Source organism: Gymnogyps californianus, chromosome 17 (assembly GCF_018139145.2).
Source record: "Gymnogyps californianus isolate 813 chromosome 17, ASM1813914v2, whole genome shotgun sequence".
NCBI classification, from domain to species: Eukaryota; Metazoa; Chordata; class Aves; order Accipitriformes; family Cathartidae; genus Gymnogyps; species Gymnogyps californianus.
Window position 1 is genome coordinate 6,378,691 of NC_059487.1, and position 17,540 is coordinate 6,396,230.

The 17,540-nt window shown below is 55.0% G+C and overlaps 1 protein-coding gene across 3 annotated transcripts; it reads right to left on the reverse strand.

Moving 5' to 3' along the window:
* Positions 1-2,000: 2,000 nt before the first annotated feature.
* On the reverse strand, positions 2,001-14,038 carry PABPC1L (poly(A) binding protein cytoplasmic 1 like). Of its 3 annotated transcripts, none has more exons than XM_050907189.1 (15): positions 13,845-14,038; positions 12,823-13,016; positions 12,188-12,303; positions 11,270-11,409; positions 10,338-10,432; positions 9,947-10,084; positions 9,309-9,404; positions 8,088-8,354; positions 7,441-7,531; positions 7,020-7,145; positions 5,504-5,643; positions 5,034-5,127; positions 3,990-4,120; positions 3,050-3,139; positions 2,001-2,447 (listed from the first exon to the last, which is right to left on the reverse strand). In XM_050907189.1, exons 1-14 carry the CDS (start codon positions 14,035-14,037, stop codon positions 3,056-3,058), a joined length of 1,905 nt encoding a protein of 634 aa, XP_050763146.1. In that variant the 5' UTR covers position 14,038; the 3' UTR covers positions 2,001-2,447; positions 3,050-3,055. The 3 variants fall into 3 exon arrangements, with proteins under 3 accessions (XP_050763146.1, XP_050763143.1, XP_050763147.1); XM_050907186.1 differs by having other exon boundaries at positions 7,020-7,148; XM_050907190.1 differs by lacking the exons at positions 2,001-2,447; positions 3,050-3,139; positions 3,990-4,120; ... (2 more) ...; positions 7,020-7,145; positions 7,441-7,531 and having other exon boundaries at positions 8,223-8,296.
* Positions 14,039-17,540: the final 3,502 nt, after the last annotated feature.

The window sequence follows — 17,540 nt, forward strand, 5'->3', positions numbered from 1 at the left end:
AAGGTCACAGAATACAGGAGGAAGACCGGCTTCACGTAGTTAAGAGCTATCCTTTTAACAGCCCTGCTGTTATCTGGAGTGGCAGATACCAGCACTGTTCAACTACAATTCATTATAACACCTCTAAGCAGCAGCATTCACCATCTCTTTCCCCTCTCAGCAACAGCAATGCATTTTTGTACCTTATCTCTAAGACTTTCCTCAGCTATACCACCAAGTAGACAAAGATCAAGCACAGCAACAAGACACGCTACTTCAAGCTCAGGGTCACTTCTGCTCCAGTCTCCCCTTCTGTTCCAGCAACGGTGCTGCTGTCCGTGCAGGATGCTTCCCAGGCATGCAAAGGTAGTGCTGTCCACGTGGGCAGCCAGAGAGTGTTTGTCGCAGAGGCACACCTTCATCCACGCCTTTCAAAAGCCACAGCAACTATTCCAGACTGGGGTCTCCAGATCACCTTTGCATTGCTGCTCCTGCCTCAACTCCCTAAAGGCTGAGACTTCCCCGAGGAGTTCAGCCAGAGACCTACTCTGAAAACTTTCCAGTATCCCCCAGTATACATGGGGATCCAAGCTCCAACTTCACCTTTCTGATAAACATTTTAAAGACCCTGGTCCTTGTTTACATCCTTTCTTAGGCTAGTCTGATGTCCCTGTGTTCCTTGGCCCCACTCTGCGTTCCCTCTAGCTTTACAGCTGTCTTCTGCAGCCAAGCCATCGAGCACTGTAGGTGGTGGCACAGGCACATCTGAACTGCCCTGTTACACCTGAAAAAAGGTTGCAGACAAGCTAGCCAACAGCAGAATGAGGTTTACCTGTACGTACAGTTCCATTCCAGCTCCTTATATGCATTACACTTATGCAAATATACATTTTTTTCCTCTAGACACAAAGCATAAAAGCTTCCAGCCAGTTACACTTTGGGAGAAACAACAACTCAGATGAAGGTCCTGTATATTAAGTGGATTAAAGTCCTTTATAAGCATCTCACGGAGAAGGAGATATCTAAATAGTGCACAGTTCAAGCTGAGGCATCTACTATGAGGAAAAGAAATATTTAAGGAGGTCAGAGGAAGAATTGACAAAATAAAGGCAAGAAAAAGGAATGATGAAAAGCCCCAGGGAAGAGTCCCAGCTGAGCAGAGCAGACACCATGCAGGAGCAAATATGTAAGTGATTCTATTAAAATGCTGGAAGGAAAACAAGAGGTAGGAGGGATGACTCAGCAGCGAGCTGAAGTGAGAGTATGATACAGCACAGAAGGAAGATTGAGACGGCAACGCCAGCGCACAAGTAGGACAGAAAGAAGGTGGGTGGTGCTGATGGAGGTGTGCTCCTGTCAGCTCAAGGAAGCAGTCAAGTAAGGTCAATATATTGCCAATCTCAAGTACCAAGGAGCCTCTACTGGTAGGAAATTCCTTTCCTAACTAGGAAGAGCAGAGCATTAAGGCCAGGATGATGACACGCTCTGGGAGAGGCCCAGAGAGCAGAACACAGTAATAATGGGTCCCAGCTACTCCTGCGAGCAGGGAGCATCCCAGTGGGACATGATGTAGTTATGAGTGTTTTCAGGCCCATCAGTGACTCCTTGAAACCAGTGGTCAGGAACACACATTGGAGAAGCAGCTTTTGATTTACAGCTACTCCACAATACCACAAAAGTTGGGTCTTGTGCACCCCAGACATACACACATGGTGTGGTGACCAGCAGAAGGCACTCGATGCCAGTACTCCTGCAGGTGTACAAGGCCCATTACAAAAGGAGAACCACAAGAAGATGATGCCTTTTAAAAGGAAGTTAAAAACAGCTAGCTAGAAAGGATAAAATCCAGGTAGATGGTATGAAATTTGCTTAAAGCCATCCTCCTAGAGAGTCAGAAAGGATCAGGAGAGCCTGTTGGTTGGCAATTTGTTCGTTTAATCCTATACATCCCTTCCTGTCAGCTCTCAGGACTGCCGCCCCACCAGCATCACAAACTTCAAACAGTAATTACAGCAGCCTGACCTAAGTCCATCCCTCCACCTGCGTGAAACAGAGAAAAAGTATTTGCTGTCTTTCTGCAAAGGGAACTAACCCATGCTTTGGGGGTGGAAGCATTAGTTCTTTATTAGTGTCAGCTACAGGAACAAATAAAACTACAGAACCCAATAAATTCACTAAAAATGATGATTCGTCAGCACTTGTCATTTCCTGGGCAACTGAACCAGGCTGGGTTCCACACTACATTTCACAAGATGCTTTCAGTGGTGAGAAGAGAATTAACGTGGGAATTTTTTTTACAGGTGCAGGAGGAAGCAATTCTGCAAGGTTTACAATACACACAAAAAAATAGGATGGGACATTTAAGACAAGCCAGGGTCACTGTACAGGCACGATTCCAAAGCACGGCGGGGTTGCTGCTGCTGTTCTTCAAAGGCAACGTTCTCAGGGCTTGCTTTCAGTCCTGAAGTCTACAAGAAACAAAGAACACACATATGCAATTTTCAACTGCTAGAGGAAGAAATTTTATCCAATCAAGATGAAATTCACCTGAACTTGGATTAAACACACAGTTTCCTTGAGATCACAAGTCAAGAAAATATTACCTTCAAAGGGGTATGTGCAAGTCTAAATTGCTTGTTAATGTGTCTGTCCCAGCCTCAGCAGCAGGGCCAGCTCTCCTGATCAAACCCACACAGGACCGCTAAAATTTTATAGGTTATCTACTGACAAGGTTCTGCAAAAAACACTGGCAAGTCCCAGGAAAGATTGTGCTGGTCCCCACTAGACCTACAGAAAAGCAACGTCCTTTCCTATCTTCCTTTCTGGTTGCACAGTCATTGCCCTTGTCAACATAGAAAAAAAACCACACAGAACCATGCCTCTGCAGTACAATTAAGTCTGGAAAATGGAGGATGTAATTTAAGAAATGGAATACTACAGTCAAAGATACTTACGTTGTTCATCAAGCCTTTCTTGGTCTAGACAAGAAACACAGTTTCAAGAGTCAGAAACCAGAGACCCTGAGCGCACCACGCACACGCCGACACCTGCAACAGCTCCCTGCACCTACCCGGAGTCACTGCAGGAATGCCGCGCCGCTGCTCTTGTGCGACGTCTCGGTAGCCTGGTGCGCTTGGAGAACAGCGACCGCTTCCTCAATCTTACAACAGAGAGCACAAGGGGGGGAGAAGTTGAGTTCCTCCAACATAGGCACACACTGTACAAGATATGCAATATTCCAGGTCCTGGTCTGGCCTCCACATAGACCCACTTCCAAGAGGTAAAGGACTTAAATAATAATAATGATTATAAAAATCCAAGTCTGCAGCTTCTGCAGGAGACTGACCAGCCCAAAGACCTCTTCTGTCTCTTCCCTAGGGAGATGCTGGGGCATCTCTCCTTTTCTATAGGAGTCAGAACTTGCCAGAGAGAAATGAGACTTCTCCGTAGGCGAAGCTGCCTGACACCACCCAGCAGAGCCCAGGCTCCTTCAAAAAAACGTCAATGAAAGGGTAAAAGTGAATCCTGTCTCCAAGGAGCAACAAGGAGATACAGTCAATTCACTGCAACTGTTTTGATGGGAACCAAAAGCTAAATATTCACCAGAATTAAGGAGGAAGCTGAAGAAATGCTGCAGAGAGGCAGCGTTTATCTGGTTTCTATTCTCAGGAAAGAGCATCTCCCTATCTCCTTCTGGGGAGCGACACCCACCCTGCTTTTCCCCCCTCTCACTTCCCAGCCACCTCCAAACCACCCTCACAGCTTGGCCCGTGCTTTCGGGAGCTGCTCCGAAGGCGGGCAGGCATTCAGGCACTGGGTGCCGTGCGATCAACTTGAGGCCCTTTCTGCTCATTTTTCACTTAAAAAAAAAAAAAAAAAAGCAGCTACTTGCTCTTCCCACAGCTGTCAACATCCTTGGCCCATCTTCTGGGCCATGATCACCTTTCCTTGCAGCAGCAGGTAGTTAGCCCTTTGGGATGCGATTTGTTTGGGCACTGAGTGCCTCCTACCTTGGAGCGCAGGGAGTCGGGGGACTCCAGGAGCAGCAGCAGCTCAGAGTTGTCTATCTCCAGCAGCATCCCAGTGATCTTGCCAGCCAGCGAGGGATGCATCGCATGGATCAGAGGGTAGAGGCGCTCACCTGCTCCAAACACCAGGGAGGACATCAGCACTATAGAAGACCTCCAGCATTTTCAAACCCAGTGCAAGCCCTCCTGCCCTCCCAGCTCTGTCCTTTCAACTGAAAAGGGATACAAGGGTGGTGATGGTGGTGGAAAAAAAAATCACTGCTCACAAGCAAATCTACTCCAGCATGTCACAGCAACAGTGTTTGCAGGCAGGGAAGCTGCTGGGCGAAGCCAGACAGCAGCAGGCACCTGCCCTGGGAGCAGGGCAGTGGAACGGCAAGCGCTGCCCATGCCTGCCCAGCAGCATCCATGTGAAGGGGCCTGCTTCTGCAGGAGCAGTTTCCTCCCGGGGAGGGAAGAGCTGGTCTGCGACCTGCTGTGCTTTTGCGGGGCCAAGCCTGCAGCAGGCAGAGCAGGGCAGCCTCCCTGCAGCAGGGTGAGCAATTCCCTCCCATGCCACGGGCACTGGCTGCTCCACCAGCGGGACGCCAGACAGCACCCGAAGCCCAAGGACTGTGCAGCAGAGCTGACTAGCCCCTACGGCCACCAAGCTGTTCAGCAGCACCTGAGAGCAGCAATGCAGGATGGCTCAGAGTTCAGGGGAATCACACATGCCCTGGTGCAGCCTGGCAGGCAGGCACAGGCAGGATGGAGCTCTGCCTCTCCTGCAAAGCTTCACCAGATGCTGTCTCACTGCCAGGCAGCTAATATAGACAGGGAGTGGTTTTGCTGCTTCTATACCCTTCCAACACAGCTCAAATTTATTTATTCATTTATTTTTTTTTAAAAGCAGCATAATACCAGAACAATCCCAAAGGCTTCTCCTAGCAGCTAAGTTTTCCCTGCTGCATGCAAGTCCACATGTCCTCACACGCACGCACAGCCCCACAGCTGGACCTACTCCAGCAGAGCAGCCGCGACACCCACCTATCATTTGCTTCTGCTCCTGAGGAGGGGCTGCTGCAAGCATGGATGCCGTCAGCGGCTCCTGCCCCTGGACATGCACAGCAGGTTCTCCCACCTGGAGAAAAAACAAGAGAAGAGCAGCAATCACAGGCTGGAAGCGATGTGCGAGTTACCTGGCTTGCAGGAATGTGCTGGTCCCCAAACCCAGCGGGGATTTCACCCTTCCGAGATGCTGATGCAGACTCTGGCATTGCCTGTTTGTATCCAAATGCCGGCTTCCAGGAAAGCCGGAGCCAGGCATCACAGCTGCATGGCTACTGGGTCCATAGCCCCAGTTACCCCAGCAGCCCCAGGAAAGGTCCCCATAGTACCAGTCATAAACAGAGCCATGGGGCTGCCTGGGGTCAGCAGTCGCGTTAACCCAGAGCAGGACCAGGACTGACGCACGTTGCGGTGGCCGTGCCGAAGCCGGGAGCCCGCAGAGCGGTTACCTGCGGGGCCACCACGGGTGGCACGTGCCCCATCGGCTGGACGTTCCTGACGGCCGAGGAGTACTTGTACTGCGGGGTGCCCCGCGGCAGGGTGGGCGAGGAGGGCACCCGGGCGCTGACCGTCTGCGTCCCGATGTTGGCTGCAATGGGAACGGAACATTTCTAAGGAGGAGCCCATTAAACTCATGCCTGCACTGGGGAGGCTGAACCCAGAAGGGCAGCATGCTCAACCAGAGGGCCCTGAAAAATCCCCTCATGGGCTCAAAGCAGCCCCCAGGTCAAAGGCAGCTTCCCCGGGACAGGCAGGGCCCTACCATCCTGCCCGCTGGGCTGGCGTGGTCTGATTTTGTGCAGAGGGCAAGAGAGTTGGCAAAGGCACCTACACCTTTTTGTCTCTCCTCCAGAAACGCCTGTCTGCATCAGCAGCCAGAGGACGGGGACAGCACCAAGGGGGGTGGGCTGCAAGAGCAAGTGCCCCTGTCCCGCAGCTCACCCTGGCTCCCCTCCTGCAGGGAAGCAAGGGCAGAGAAACGAGGGGACAAGGACAAAAGGAAAGGGGACTAGCCAAAGACAGCCCTCCTGGTCCCCCTGCTTGCTTCAGCTATAAGACACTCAATGCCAAAGATGACCTTGGGCTAAATTGCATGAAGCTGGGAGGCTTGTAGGTAGACGCTGCCCCACCAGATGGTCCTATGTTTTGGGGGACATCAGACCTTCACCCACTCACCAGGTGGGCAGCTTCCACCCTGCGCTACTTAAGCCTCTCCTCAAAGCCTGTCCACAGAGGAGCCTCAAAGGGGGCTACGCTGCGAGCCCCGGTGCGCATCCTCCTCTTCCTCACTCACACGAAAGGCAGAGGGGTGACGGGACAGACACGGGGCTGAAGCACTCTCTGGGCGAGAAGTGCTCTGGGCACCATGTGCAGGACAGCAGCTCGGTCACCACCCCGCCAGCCCTGCAGGAGCACAGCCACGTCACGCTGGCAAGGTGGAGGGGACACCCCGGGACACAGGGACAGCCCCAGCACAGCCAGGCACTGGGGATGCCAGCAAGGTCTGGTTCTCAGGCCACAGCTCCAAACACCTCCGACATGAGTGTTTTACTGGAGGCTTGGCCTTGGCAGCGGTTCCGCCAGAGCCTGTAAAAACCTCTGCTTCTGCCCAAGAGGTCCTTTCCCAACCTCCACCTCGGTCTGAGCACTAAGCCTAGGGTGCCGTGGCTGCATCATCATCATCTTTAATGAATGTATTCAAGGAGCAACAGCCAACAGGACCAATCTGCATATCAGAGACCTGTCCCATTACCTGAAAGACCACAACCTTCCCCAAAAGTTACACACTTATTTACTACAGACACTGCTCCAGTCTCATCACATCCAAGGACACCATCCGGACTCCTCCACGAGCAATCCCACAAACCGATCCATCTTCGGAGGCAGACCCAAGCTCGCAGCAAGCACCCTTGCCAACGCGCAGCCGCTACGGCAATGTCCGAGCCACGTCCTTCCCCCACTCACCCACTCTCTGGGTCTGGGGGGGCACACGGGGCACCTGGGTGGAGGCCTGTCTCATGGTGCTGATGTTGGACATCAGGCGCCGGGGCGGCGCGGCAGCCCTCAGGATGGGGGTAGCTGCAGGATACGCTGCTGTAGAGATGGAGCATGATTAATAAAGCTTCTTGGTAGCAAAGGCATGGAAGGAGACGTGGAGGGGAGTGACTGTGGCTGGGGAAAGCTCAGGAGCACCTCACCTCTGGGGTCAACCCTAACGTCTCATCCCTCAGTGCCCATCACCATGACCCCCGCACCAAACCCCCGTGCACTTCTCCAGGCAACAGTCCCCCGTGGCTACATGCTTTGTGCTGCTTTTAGAGACCCTCAGTCCCTAACCGAGCCTAGCTCGCACCGAGAGCTCCCAGGGAGAGACAGGCTGACTCACGGGGAGGCCGGGAGGGCTGCGCACTCCAGCGAGTGGCAGGACGGACTGGGACAACTGGGCTGGGGCTGTAGAAGGTAGCTCTGGTTTGTGGCTAGGAAAGGAGAACACATTATCCAAGGTGACTTGGGAGCTGAGCCACATCTAACCCAGAGCATCTCAGTGGCTGCCGCACACAGACAGACAAGCCAAAACCACACCCTGCAGCATGCCAGAGCACTTTAAAGATTGCCGTCCAGTCCTGCTGCCTGCGTGTCCTCCAGCAGCTCCACTTATCTCCTCCCCATGAGCTTTTGCACCTCTGTAACCCTTCTCCCTCCCCTTGTTTCATCAGCAGACTTGTTCTCCATGCTCACACCCTCCCACCAAACTCCTCCTCGGTTCCCTCCTCTGAGGAGCAGTCGGTCAGTAGCCACTAAATCCCCAGCCCGCTGCCTGGGGCACCCGCACCCCACCAGCGTTTTGGTAAGCCCTGCTGCTTACACGGAAGCCTGGTGCTGATCCCATCGGTCCCACTAATCCCACGCCAGCATGCGCCTGGGTCCACACAACCCAAGATATGCTCCTCAGCCTGACTGCCACCCTCCTCCTCCAGCCCAGGGCAAATTCGGGTCCCCGTGCAAGGCTGCCATTTGGGAGCGGGGACTCACCTGGGGAATGGGGGGTAGGAAGTACCCCGGGGGGGGCTGGAAGGAGCCCAGAAGAGGGCCAGGCAGGGCCCTCATGGTGGCTAATCTCTGCATGTACTGGTTGGTCAGGATTGCTTTCCGCTCCTCTTTCCTTTGAGCGAGCGCGACGTAGAGAGGCTTAGTGCTGACGATCCGCCCGTTCATTTCTGTCACGGCCTTGGTAGCCTCTTCTGGGGAGGAAAAACATACAAACCCAAACCCTTTGCTGTGGCCACCCTCTGTCATCACCTAAAATTGGATTAGAATAAGACAGCTAAGTCCACAGATCGCTGCAGCACCCGCGAAGCATGGCACGGCAGGGGGGTACATGGGACCTGCCAGCCACGGGCACCCCATTGCAGCCCCCACGTCCAGGGTGGGACGGATGGGCTTGCGCCCGTGGGGCTCCACAGAGAGGTTCCTCCGGGAAGGGGAGAATTTTCTCAGGCGAAACCAGTAGGTTTGGGAAATGAAGATGGCAGAGTCTGTGCCCGCCCAAGATCTGCAGCCTGTGATCTTCCAGGGGTCTGTGCCCGCCCAAGATCTGCAGCCTGTGATCTTCCAGGGGGTCTGTGCCCCAGCCCTGCAGGACCCACAGGCCAGCAATGCTCCGGTGCTTAATGCCGCAGGAGCCAGCAAGGGCTGGGGATCCGTGGGACACTGTGCCCTGCCCGAGGGCCAGGCAGCATCTGTCCCTGGCAGCTGGCAGGTTACAGGTATCTGACCTTAAAGCCAGACCATCCCTCTGCACTCGTACGCACAGCCTTCAAGAGAAGCATGACACCAGTCTTGGTGGCAAGACTGACACTTTTATGTTTTCCAAAAAGGCAAAACGCCAGCCTGTCACCCAGCTCTCCCCAGAGCGAGGCGGCTTGTGGGTCATTTCCATTTGTATCAGTGTGACATCAGTCCCAAACCACAGAGCAGCTGTGCAATATCCAGAATGATGTGGCTTTAAGGTCCCATACCCTGTACCTCACCGGGGCCAGGTTAACTCGGCAAAGCGACAAAATATTTGCTGAATCAATAAGCTCCTCAGGACAGCGTGGGGTACAAGTGGCATGTCCTTCACACTTGGCTTGAGATACAAGCCATCAGCAGGGAACCATAACTCAACAGGATGATAATCCTGATCCATTTCTAAGGGCTGACCGCACCGGCTGGCTGATCCCAGGAGCCCCAGTGACAGCCCCGGTCCCTCACCTTGGCGCTGGTGATGGTGCCATAGGGAGAGAACTCCTTCCTCAGCCTCTCGTCGTCTATCCCGTCATCCAAGTTCTTCACATACAGGTTGACCCCCTGCAAACAGGCAAGAAAGCAGTGGGCTCACAAAGTTTACAGCAGCTTTTCAAGCTGGATGCTGCTGTCACCAGCAGCTCAGCCAGAGGGTGGGACATCCCACAAACACATCCTCCCCAGAGCTGCTGCAGGACTGGTGACATGGAGAGGAGCCAGGACCGCGTGTGTGCTCCACTCGTAGGCGAGACACCCCAAGTGAAGAGGGCACCCAGACCATCGCTATGAAGCTGCTCCGAGACCTCAGGAAGCCACCTCATTTCCAGACTAACATTTTAACTTCTGGAAAAGAGCAGACCCATTTGTTCACCTCTCAACATCATCCTGGGTTTAGATCTCTCTCCTTTTTCCTGATACTGCTTCCCAGGACACTACCAGGCAGTGACTGGACCCCTGTCCACGTCTTTTTTAATTGCAGAAGAGACCCAGCACACTGATCTGCTCTGGAGAGCCCTGTGCTGTCCCCAAGCCGAGGATGTCCCTGGATGGCCGAGGCACGTCCCTGGTGTAGACCTGCAGGACGGAGCATCCCGCTCTCCCCTTACCTGGTACCTGCTCACTCGCTCCTGCTTGATCTGCTCAAATTTCCGCTTCAGCTCGCTCTGGCGCTCCAGCCGCTTCTGGGCTCGGCCCACATACACCATCCGCCCATTGATCTCCTTCCCGTTCATGTCGGCCACCGCCTGGCAGCGGAGGGAAGGGCTCTGAGCACAGCGGGAAGCCAACGGCCACAGCCCTGTTCTTCACCCACCACCCCAGTCCGGCCCCAGCACGAGCAGAGACCCCCCTGGGTGAGGGCAGGGAAGCAGCTCTGCTCCCCTTTGCCAGGTCCTGCCCATCCAGGCACCCCTGCCAGTGCCAGCACCCGGGCAAGCACGAAGCTGGTGAGGTTCCCCCCCCCCAAAGACAGCAGATGGACAGTGAGGAGCCTCTTGCCTTCTGGGCTTCTTCATGCCTCTCGAAGTTGACAAATCCGAAGCCCTTTGAGCGGCCAGTGTTGTCCATCATGACTTTGACACTTAGTGTCTTTCCTGCAATAGGAAAGGAAAGTATCCGTCTGAAGAAGGGTGCCCACCAAGGGGGTGCTGCCGGCACGCAGCGCCGTGCTTGGGAGCCACCATCAGATGCCAGTACAGCAAGAAGACTGGACAGCCATGGCAGCACGGAAGAGCCGAGCGGGAGGACAGACAGCAGGATCCCCGCTGCGAGGCAGGAACGGGAGGCTGCGTGTGTCAGTGAGGGTCATCGCTCCCACCCTGGATGCTGCTCTCATTGCCCTTGGCTTTTCAGTTTCTCCAGCCAGTGTACTGAGTTCCTTTGGCCAGAATTTCTCATCTCCTTGATATATGAATGCACATATTGTGTTTGTATGAAGGGTATTCACAAATTACCTAAGGTAACACTGGCCAAGCATGGACAGTATGGTCCATGGGTTGGCACAAGACTAAACCCTGTCACAAGAGGCATCCTCCAGTAATGGACTAAACTGAAACGCCTTTTTTGCTTTAAATTCAGACTCAGCATCTCTTATTCCCAGGGCTCCTATAACCAGACAGCACGCTGGTTTCAAGACAATTTAAAAAACTAACAAAACAAAAAACCCCACTATTGTTACCCAAGAAAGTAAAAAACTTTTTTTCAGGAGAGCACCTAATACAAGTTATCCTCCATCATACCAGGAAAGCGCATGTAATGTCCTGACGATTTAAGCCACTGTGGTCCTTTGGTGAGGTGGTGTTTAAGCAAGTCTGATCCCATCACGAGAAGGGGCTCGGTATTCCAGTCAAGCACGCTCCCCAGCTTTCTTTGCAGTTGCCAATTCCAGTTTATCAGACATGAGGATACTTTCCTCCAGCAACTGTACTCACCAAATTTGGAGAATATTTCCCGCAGTCTGTCATCATCCATGTCATCCCCAAAGTTTTTGATGTAGATGTTGGTGAACTCCATCGCCCTAGCCCCAAACTCTGCCTCGCGCTCTTTGCGGGATTTGAAATGGCCAACAAACCTGCAGGAAGCAAGGAAAGGGACATGAAACCCTCCGTGTCCCCTGCAGAGGGAAGATGGACACAGGCACGTCTATCTCGGTACAGGCCAAGAAAGACCCCGTCACCTCAGGCTGTGCTTTGCTCACCCGTAAACCCACCCTGTGTTTCACATCCAGCAACTTCAGAATGTCTCACTCTGCTGTTCCCCTACCCAGACCCCACTTGGCACTACTGAAATGGGGAGAGTGGCAACACAGGGCAGAGCCCCGTGCTGGGGATGTGACCCCAGGAGACCCCAAAAGGCCCCATGGGATGCCACCAAGTGCCAGCTCTCTTCCTCCAAGGTATCCCCAAGCCCCTTGGGCAGCCACTTGCCTCTGCGGAGACAAGGATGTACAGAATAAGGTGATGCAACGTAAGCAGAGAGCTGAAGAACACCAAAACCTCTTCCTGCCCAGATTATCTGATGCTGACAGCTGAGATCGAGGACCAGCCCTGCTTCGTGGGCACTCGTTACACCGCCTCAGCAATAAAACACAGCCCAGGGTTGGACTCCTTCCCCACTGCCAGGAACAACTCCAAACCACTATCACACTTCCACCAGCATCGACCACGAGTGACTCAGTGCCCCGGAGAGCAGCGCAGCCGCTATGCCCAGCAGGGACGGGAAGGGAAGAGGGGAGAAAACAGAGAGCAGCAGGAGGTGGCAGCCCGAACAGGGCAGGCGTTTGCTCCTGAGCATGCACCAAGGCAAGGGAGGAGCAGAGCCGAGGAGCCACTCTCCTCTCTGGCACTTACACCTTCCGGTCGTTGAGCAACATCCCATTCATGGTCTCGATGGCCCGAGTTGCTGCCTCGTGAGTCTCAAAGTGAACAAAGCCGTAGCCACGGGATCCGTTTTCATCACAAACCACCTACAAATGCAGAGCAGGGGCAGGAAGGGGTGGGGGGAAGACACAGACACTGGTTTTCTCTGCATTTGCACACGAGTAAGTCGCAGGAAAACCCACTCTCATTTTCCAGGGGCATTTGTCCTCCCCGGCATCCCGCTCCTGCTGCAGCTGAGCTGTGTTGGGGTGTTGGCAGCAGGTCAGGGAGCCGGGCGAGCCCAGGGCCAGATCCCCGGTGCTTTATATGATGCCCAGGACCTTGTGGCTCACCAAGACCCAAGTGCCATTGATGCACTGAGCTCAGACAGGATAACACACAACGTCTCTGTGCAGGGACTGGGAAGAAGGGGGGCAGGGGGAAAAGTCCCCGTGCCTGGGGGAAACATAGCAGGGCCTTTTGGCTTCAAAGCAGGTGGGAATTTAGAGGAAACTTCATGGGAAGCAAAACGAGAAAGTGAATTTCAGCTGGCTGGAGCACGCTGCCGAGAACGCAGGGCAGCTCTGCAGCAAGCCCTTTCCTGCAGGGCCCACGGGCGCGTGTACCTTGCATGACAGGATGTTTCCGAAGGCGGAGAACGTGTCATACAGGGCTTTGTTATCAATGGAGTCGTCCAGGTTCTTGATGAAGACGTTTCCAACCCCTGACTTCCTGAGCCCAGGGTCCCGCTGGGACCACATGATGCGGATGGGACGGCCTTTGATCACTTCAAAGTTCATGGTGTCCAGGGCTCGCTCAGCTGGCAAAGAAGCAAATACAGGGGGAGAGAGGAGGGTAACAGAGACAGATCCCTTTCACATCCTACAGCAGCTGAGGCAGGCATGGGAAACAGGAATGTTGGTGGACAGGGGCTCATTAACCTAAATGAGACAGGCAGCTCTGCCTCTTTGGGCAGCGGGGCCAGGCAGGGGCGGCTCTCCTCTCCTCTCCTCCCCTCCCCTCCAGCCACACCATTCCTTCCTTTTTATTTTTTTTTCCTCTCCAAAGCATGTCCAACTCCCACGAGATCATCCATTTCACTGCAAGCTCCAGTTTGGCAGATGCCCAACTCATTTACCCAGTAAGGATTTTGGTCTCCAGGGCAACTAACCCAACACCTTCCCACCACCGCTGCCTCGCTCCAGCATGAAACACCTTTCGGTTACAGCACTGTATCACCGCGATGCCTGCCAGGAGAGGGGCCTCGCTTCACACCGTGAGCGAGCGGGCAGCTGGCTACCCTGGGGAAGGGCAGGAGGGGTTTTGGTGCCCTTCTCCAGCAGCTCATGGAGGGAGGTGACCCTTGCAAGTCACCTTCCTCCCCCCAACAAGCCCAAAGCCCAGCTACTGCATCCTCTCCCAGTCCCTAAGAAGAGATGGGAGTGGGATGGGTCACCATCTGAGAGCAGACTGGGATTAGTTACAACCAAAACTCAAGATCAGCAGAATATTGCCCAAGCCCCAACAGCTGATGCATCCATTCAGACAACTGCTCCCCCCCTTTTCCACCGCCTGCCCTTCCGCCTCTTGCGCACCCCAAGCCCCTGTTGCGAGGCAGCTCCTCGGGGCTGCGTTACGGGGAGCGTACCATCCGCAGGCTGCTGGAAGTTTATGTAGGCATAGCCCAGCGATCGGCGCGTGGCAACGTCCCGACAGACTCGGATGGACATGATGGGCCCAGCAGGCGAGAACTTCTCGTAGAGCATGGCTTCGGTCACATCTGGGTGGAGGTCTCCCACGTAGAGAGAGGCCAACGGATAGCCAGGGCCGCTAGCGTTCATGGTCAACCACAAAGCTCAGCTGTGGAGGAAGACAGACCTGAGGCTTCAGGCCAGAGGTTTCGGACCCACGGACCCACGCTGGGGCTGGCCCCACCGCAGCAGTGCGGGTTGTGCCCTTCCCACCAGCAGTGGTAGGACCAGGAATGCCCCAAGGATGCTGCAGTTCCCAGATTTTTCAGGGACTTTTCAATGTTGGTGCAAAAGCCTAGATGGGGCGATCTGCATGCCACAGCCCTCGCACACCCGGGGAGTGGCCAGAGGGACGCAGCACACCACACACCCCGATTTGCTCCTTTTGACACTCAAACCCCAAGAGAAATAAAATGGAGTTTAATTCTTCAGAAGGTAAACAGCCCTTCTCCACCAGAGACTTCCATTTTAATTCCTCCTTAACGGCTCCTTCCAGCCGGCTGCTCAGCCAGAGCCAACCTGAGGAGTACAGGTTTGCTTCGATGCATGGCGCAGCCCTGCCAGGGGATCGGCTTCCCACGAGCAGCCCTGCAGCCAGCGCTCCCACCAACCATCTCCATCTCTAACAAGGCAAACACAGGTTTTTAGCCAGCCCTTCCCAATTTCTCAGCTTGCTGATAAGGCTCCCAAAGCAGGGAAACTGACGCTCAGTCTCTCACCGGTTTTAGTTGGGTATAAAGTTGCGTGTGAAGATGACAGTCACTGCTTGAGACCCCCCCGAGGTACTGCCCGGGGAAAACAGAAATGCAGCTCCTGCCCTCAAAGCTTGTAAGCCCATCTTTGGGGCTCTTACCTTAAAGCTCAAAAGGTCTGAGACACTTGTTAACATACCCTATGGATGCCCAAAATAAATGCACACACATAGGAGAGGTGCATTAAGCAATCCCTCAGCCAAAGGCAAGTCACCACCGAGGGCAGAACACGAAGAAGCTGTTCATCAGCTCCGTGAGACAGCCCTACTCCTCGTGCAACCAAGATGCGCCTCCCAAGGCCCTCACAGCAATGCTGACAGCAAAATAAATACAGGCTGAGAGAGCAAACACAGCATTCCTCTGCAGCTGGCGGGGCAAAGAGCGAGGGAAGGGAGCGAAGAAAGGAGAGGAGGAAGCCAGAGCGGTGAGGGCCAAGCAGAGATCCGGCCCAGGGCGAGGCGGGGGCCGGCAGAGCCGCGGTACAGCCCCGCCACCGCCGGCTGCCGAGCCCCAGCGGCAGGAGCCCCCGCGCCCGGCCAGAGCGAGGGGGCCGGGCACACACAGCCCGCACCGCGCCGGAGACAGGGCGGAGCGGCGGAGCAGCAGCGGAGCCCGCTGCTCGCCCTGCCCGGCCCCGCTCCGCCGGCGCGGGACCACCGGCCACCCCCGCTCCGGGCCCGGCCCGGGAGGACCTCCCCCCCCGCCCCGGCAGTAAACCGCCCTCGCCGGCCCGGAGCTGGGCGGCGGGACCCCGGCCCCGCACTCACGCCGAGCGCTCCGGCGGGCTCGGCTCGCAGCGCAGCACCGCTCCGGCTGCGGCTGCCGGCACCGCCCGCCTCTTCCCGCGGCGGCGCCGGGGGCGGGACGGGCCCCCCCCCGGGCCCTCCCCGCCCTCCGGGCCCTCCCCGCCCTCCGCCAGCTGCGGCCCGGCCCGGCCCGGCCCCTCGCTGCGCCGCCCGGGGCGGGCATGCCGCCGCGGGCAGGGCTGGGCGGCGGTAGCCCCGCGGTAGCCCCCAGCAGCCCCCAGCCCCGCGGAGCTGACGGGTTTAAGGAAAAAGCCGGCAGTTGCATCGCCCGATTTTTGCAAATTGCAGCGAGCGCAGCTGCCTGCGTTTCTGGAGTCTTTTCAACTAAACGGAAGGGTAACGGCGCTGCGTTTTGCCCTTGAACGCTGACAGCACTTGCCAACGCTGCGTGTCCCCCTCACCCGTGTTTCGGAAATCACCTGCAAGTTCTGGTAGGTAATTCCCTGAAGTTAAGAAATCCAGGGAGAAGCTGGTAAGCTATACGCAGCTCAGTACAAACCCCTCACCGTTAGGCACTTACGCACTCCCAAACTCCACAGCAAGCTCCCTCAACACCCAACAGAGACCCACAGGATACAGAACCTGGTCTCTGCCATCACCTTTTGTCTGGATGACACACGAGTGTTGTAAGGTCACCTTCATCCACAGAGATCACCCCGTTATGTGCCAGACATGATGGTACGTGTATGAGCGGTGATGATTTGTCATTAAACAATTTGCTGTGCAGCTGAAATGCCGGATGAAAAAGCACAGGAGCCTAGGGCAGCGGGCAGGGCAGTTCCACCAGCAACTTCCCCAGCACGACTGTGTTTGCAGGGCTGTGCTGGGCCTGAGTCACCAGCACCTCCACGTTTCAGCCAGACCCGTTCCTCAGCCACACGCCCTCCACTTCCATGCTTTCAAGCGGGGAAGCTAGTGCAGCAGGACAAGTGTCTCACGTTGGCTTCAGCTGAACAGGTCTGCTGGATTTCATGAAAAGAGGTGATTCCTCTGCCGCCAGGGCGTCCTTGAACACTGCTCAGGAGACAAGCCAGCCTGCTCCAGGCAGCACACACCACACAGCATCACAGTCCCGCATCTTGAAACTAATCCAAGCGTGGTTGCTCAGCTCCACCCCATCCCGTACTCTCAGCAGGGTCAGCTGCAGCACGGATCAGGAGAAACCTTACCTTCCCAAAAGCCTTCTGGTGGTTTCCCACACTGAACCGCCTCGCCCAGAGGTCAGCCGAGCATCAGTGCCAGGAACGAGAAGCCGCAGCAGCACCAATTAGATCAGTTAAACATGTGGAGTACACCTGGACTCTTATTGTGGCTGGGCTAGCTGGAGTGCCCTTTCCCAAAAAGATAGAATTACTTGAAAAATTAAGATATTCCCTCAACTCATCACTGCTGCAGACCAGTCTCCTAGGCTCATAATTTCCCCCAAAAGAGACAATACGGATGGGAGACATCATCTGAAAGAACTGAGGCAGGACAAGTGCTCTATGAACAGGAGCAGCTAGCAGGACCTGGGATTTTTTCTTCTCAGAGCTGACTGTCATCAGCATGACTCAGATTGGGAGTTAGTGCACACTATAACATCATTTAAGAGCAGGTATGTCCATAAAGGCTGAAGAAAACGACAAAGTAGCAATAATTACAGATATGAACAGAGGGACCACCATTTAAAGCCATGGCACAGGACAGATTAGTGCTCGATCAGCAGCTAGTTAGATTTTGCCCTAATGCCTTTGTAGCAGTCAATCAAGAGAAGCTGAGTGACATTATCCAGGGAGCACAGTTCTGTGTCGCCTCACTGCAGGAGTGAGAGAGGCTCCGAGGGCAGGAAGGACACTTGCTCAGCCCCAACCAACCTGCTCGGCGCTTTTGGGCTGGCTGGTCTCAACTAGCCTGGCTATTGCTATCCACCTCTTCGAGCACTCTTATTTCCATGAAGACACCTCCACTTGCACTGAAATGTGCATTTGCACTCCCAGAATTGCTCTTGCACACCACCAGCTGAGAAGAGTAGAGTTAACCGGCATGTATGCAGGTT

Coding starts and splice junctions, on each gene's coding strand:
- PABPC1L (XM_050907186.1), bottom strand. CDS start 14,037: ATGAACGCTAGCGGCCCTGGCTATCCGTTGGCCTCTCTCTACGTGGGA. Junction 7,532..8,087: donor TCCTACCCCCCATTCCCCAG/GTGAGTCCCCGC, acceptor CTCCTTTCCTAG/CCACAAACCAGAGCTACCTT. Junction 5,128..5,503: donor CACCCGTGGTGGCCCCGCAG/GTAACCGCTCTG, acceptor TTTTTTCTCCAG/GTGGGAGAACCTGCTGTGCA.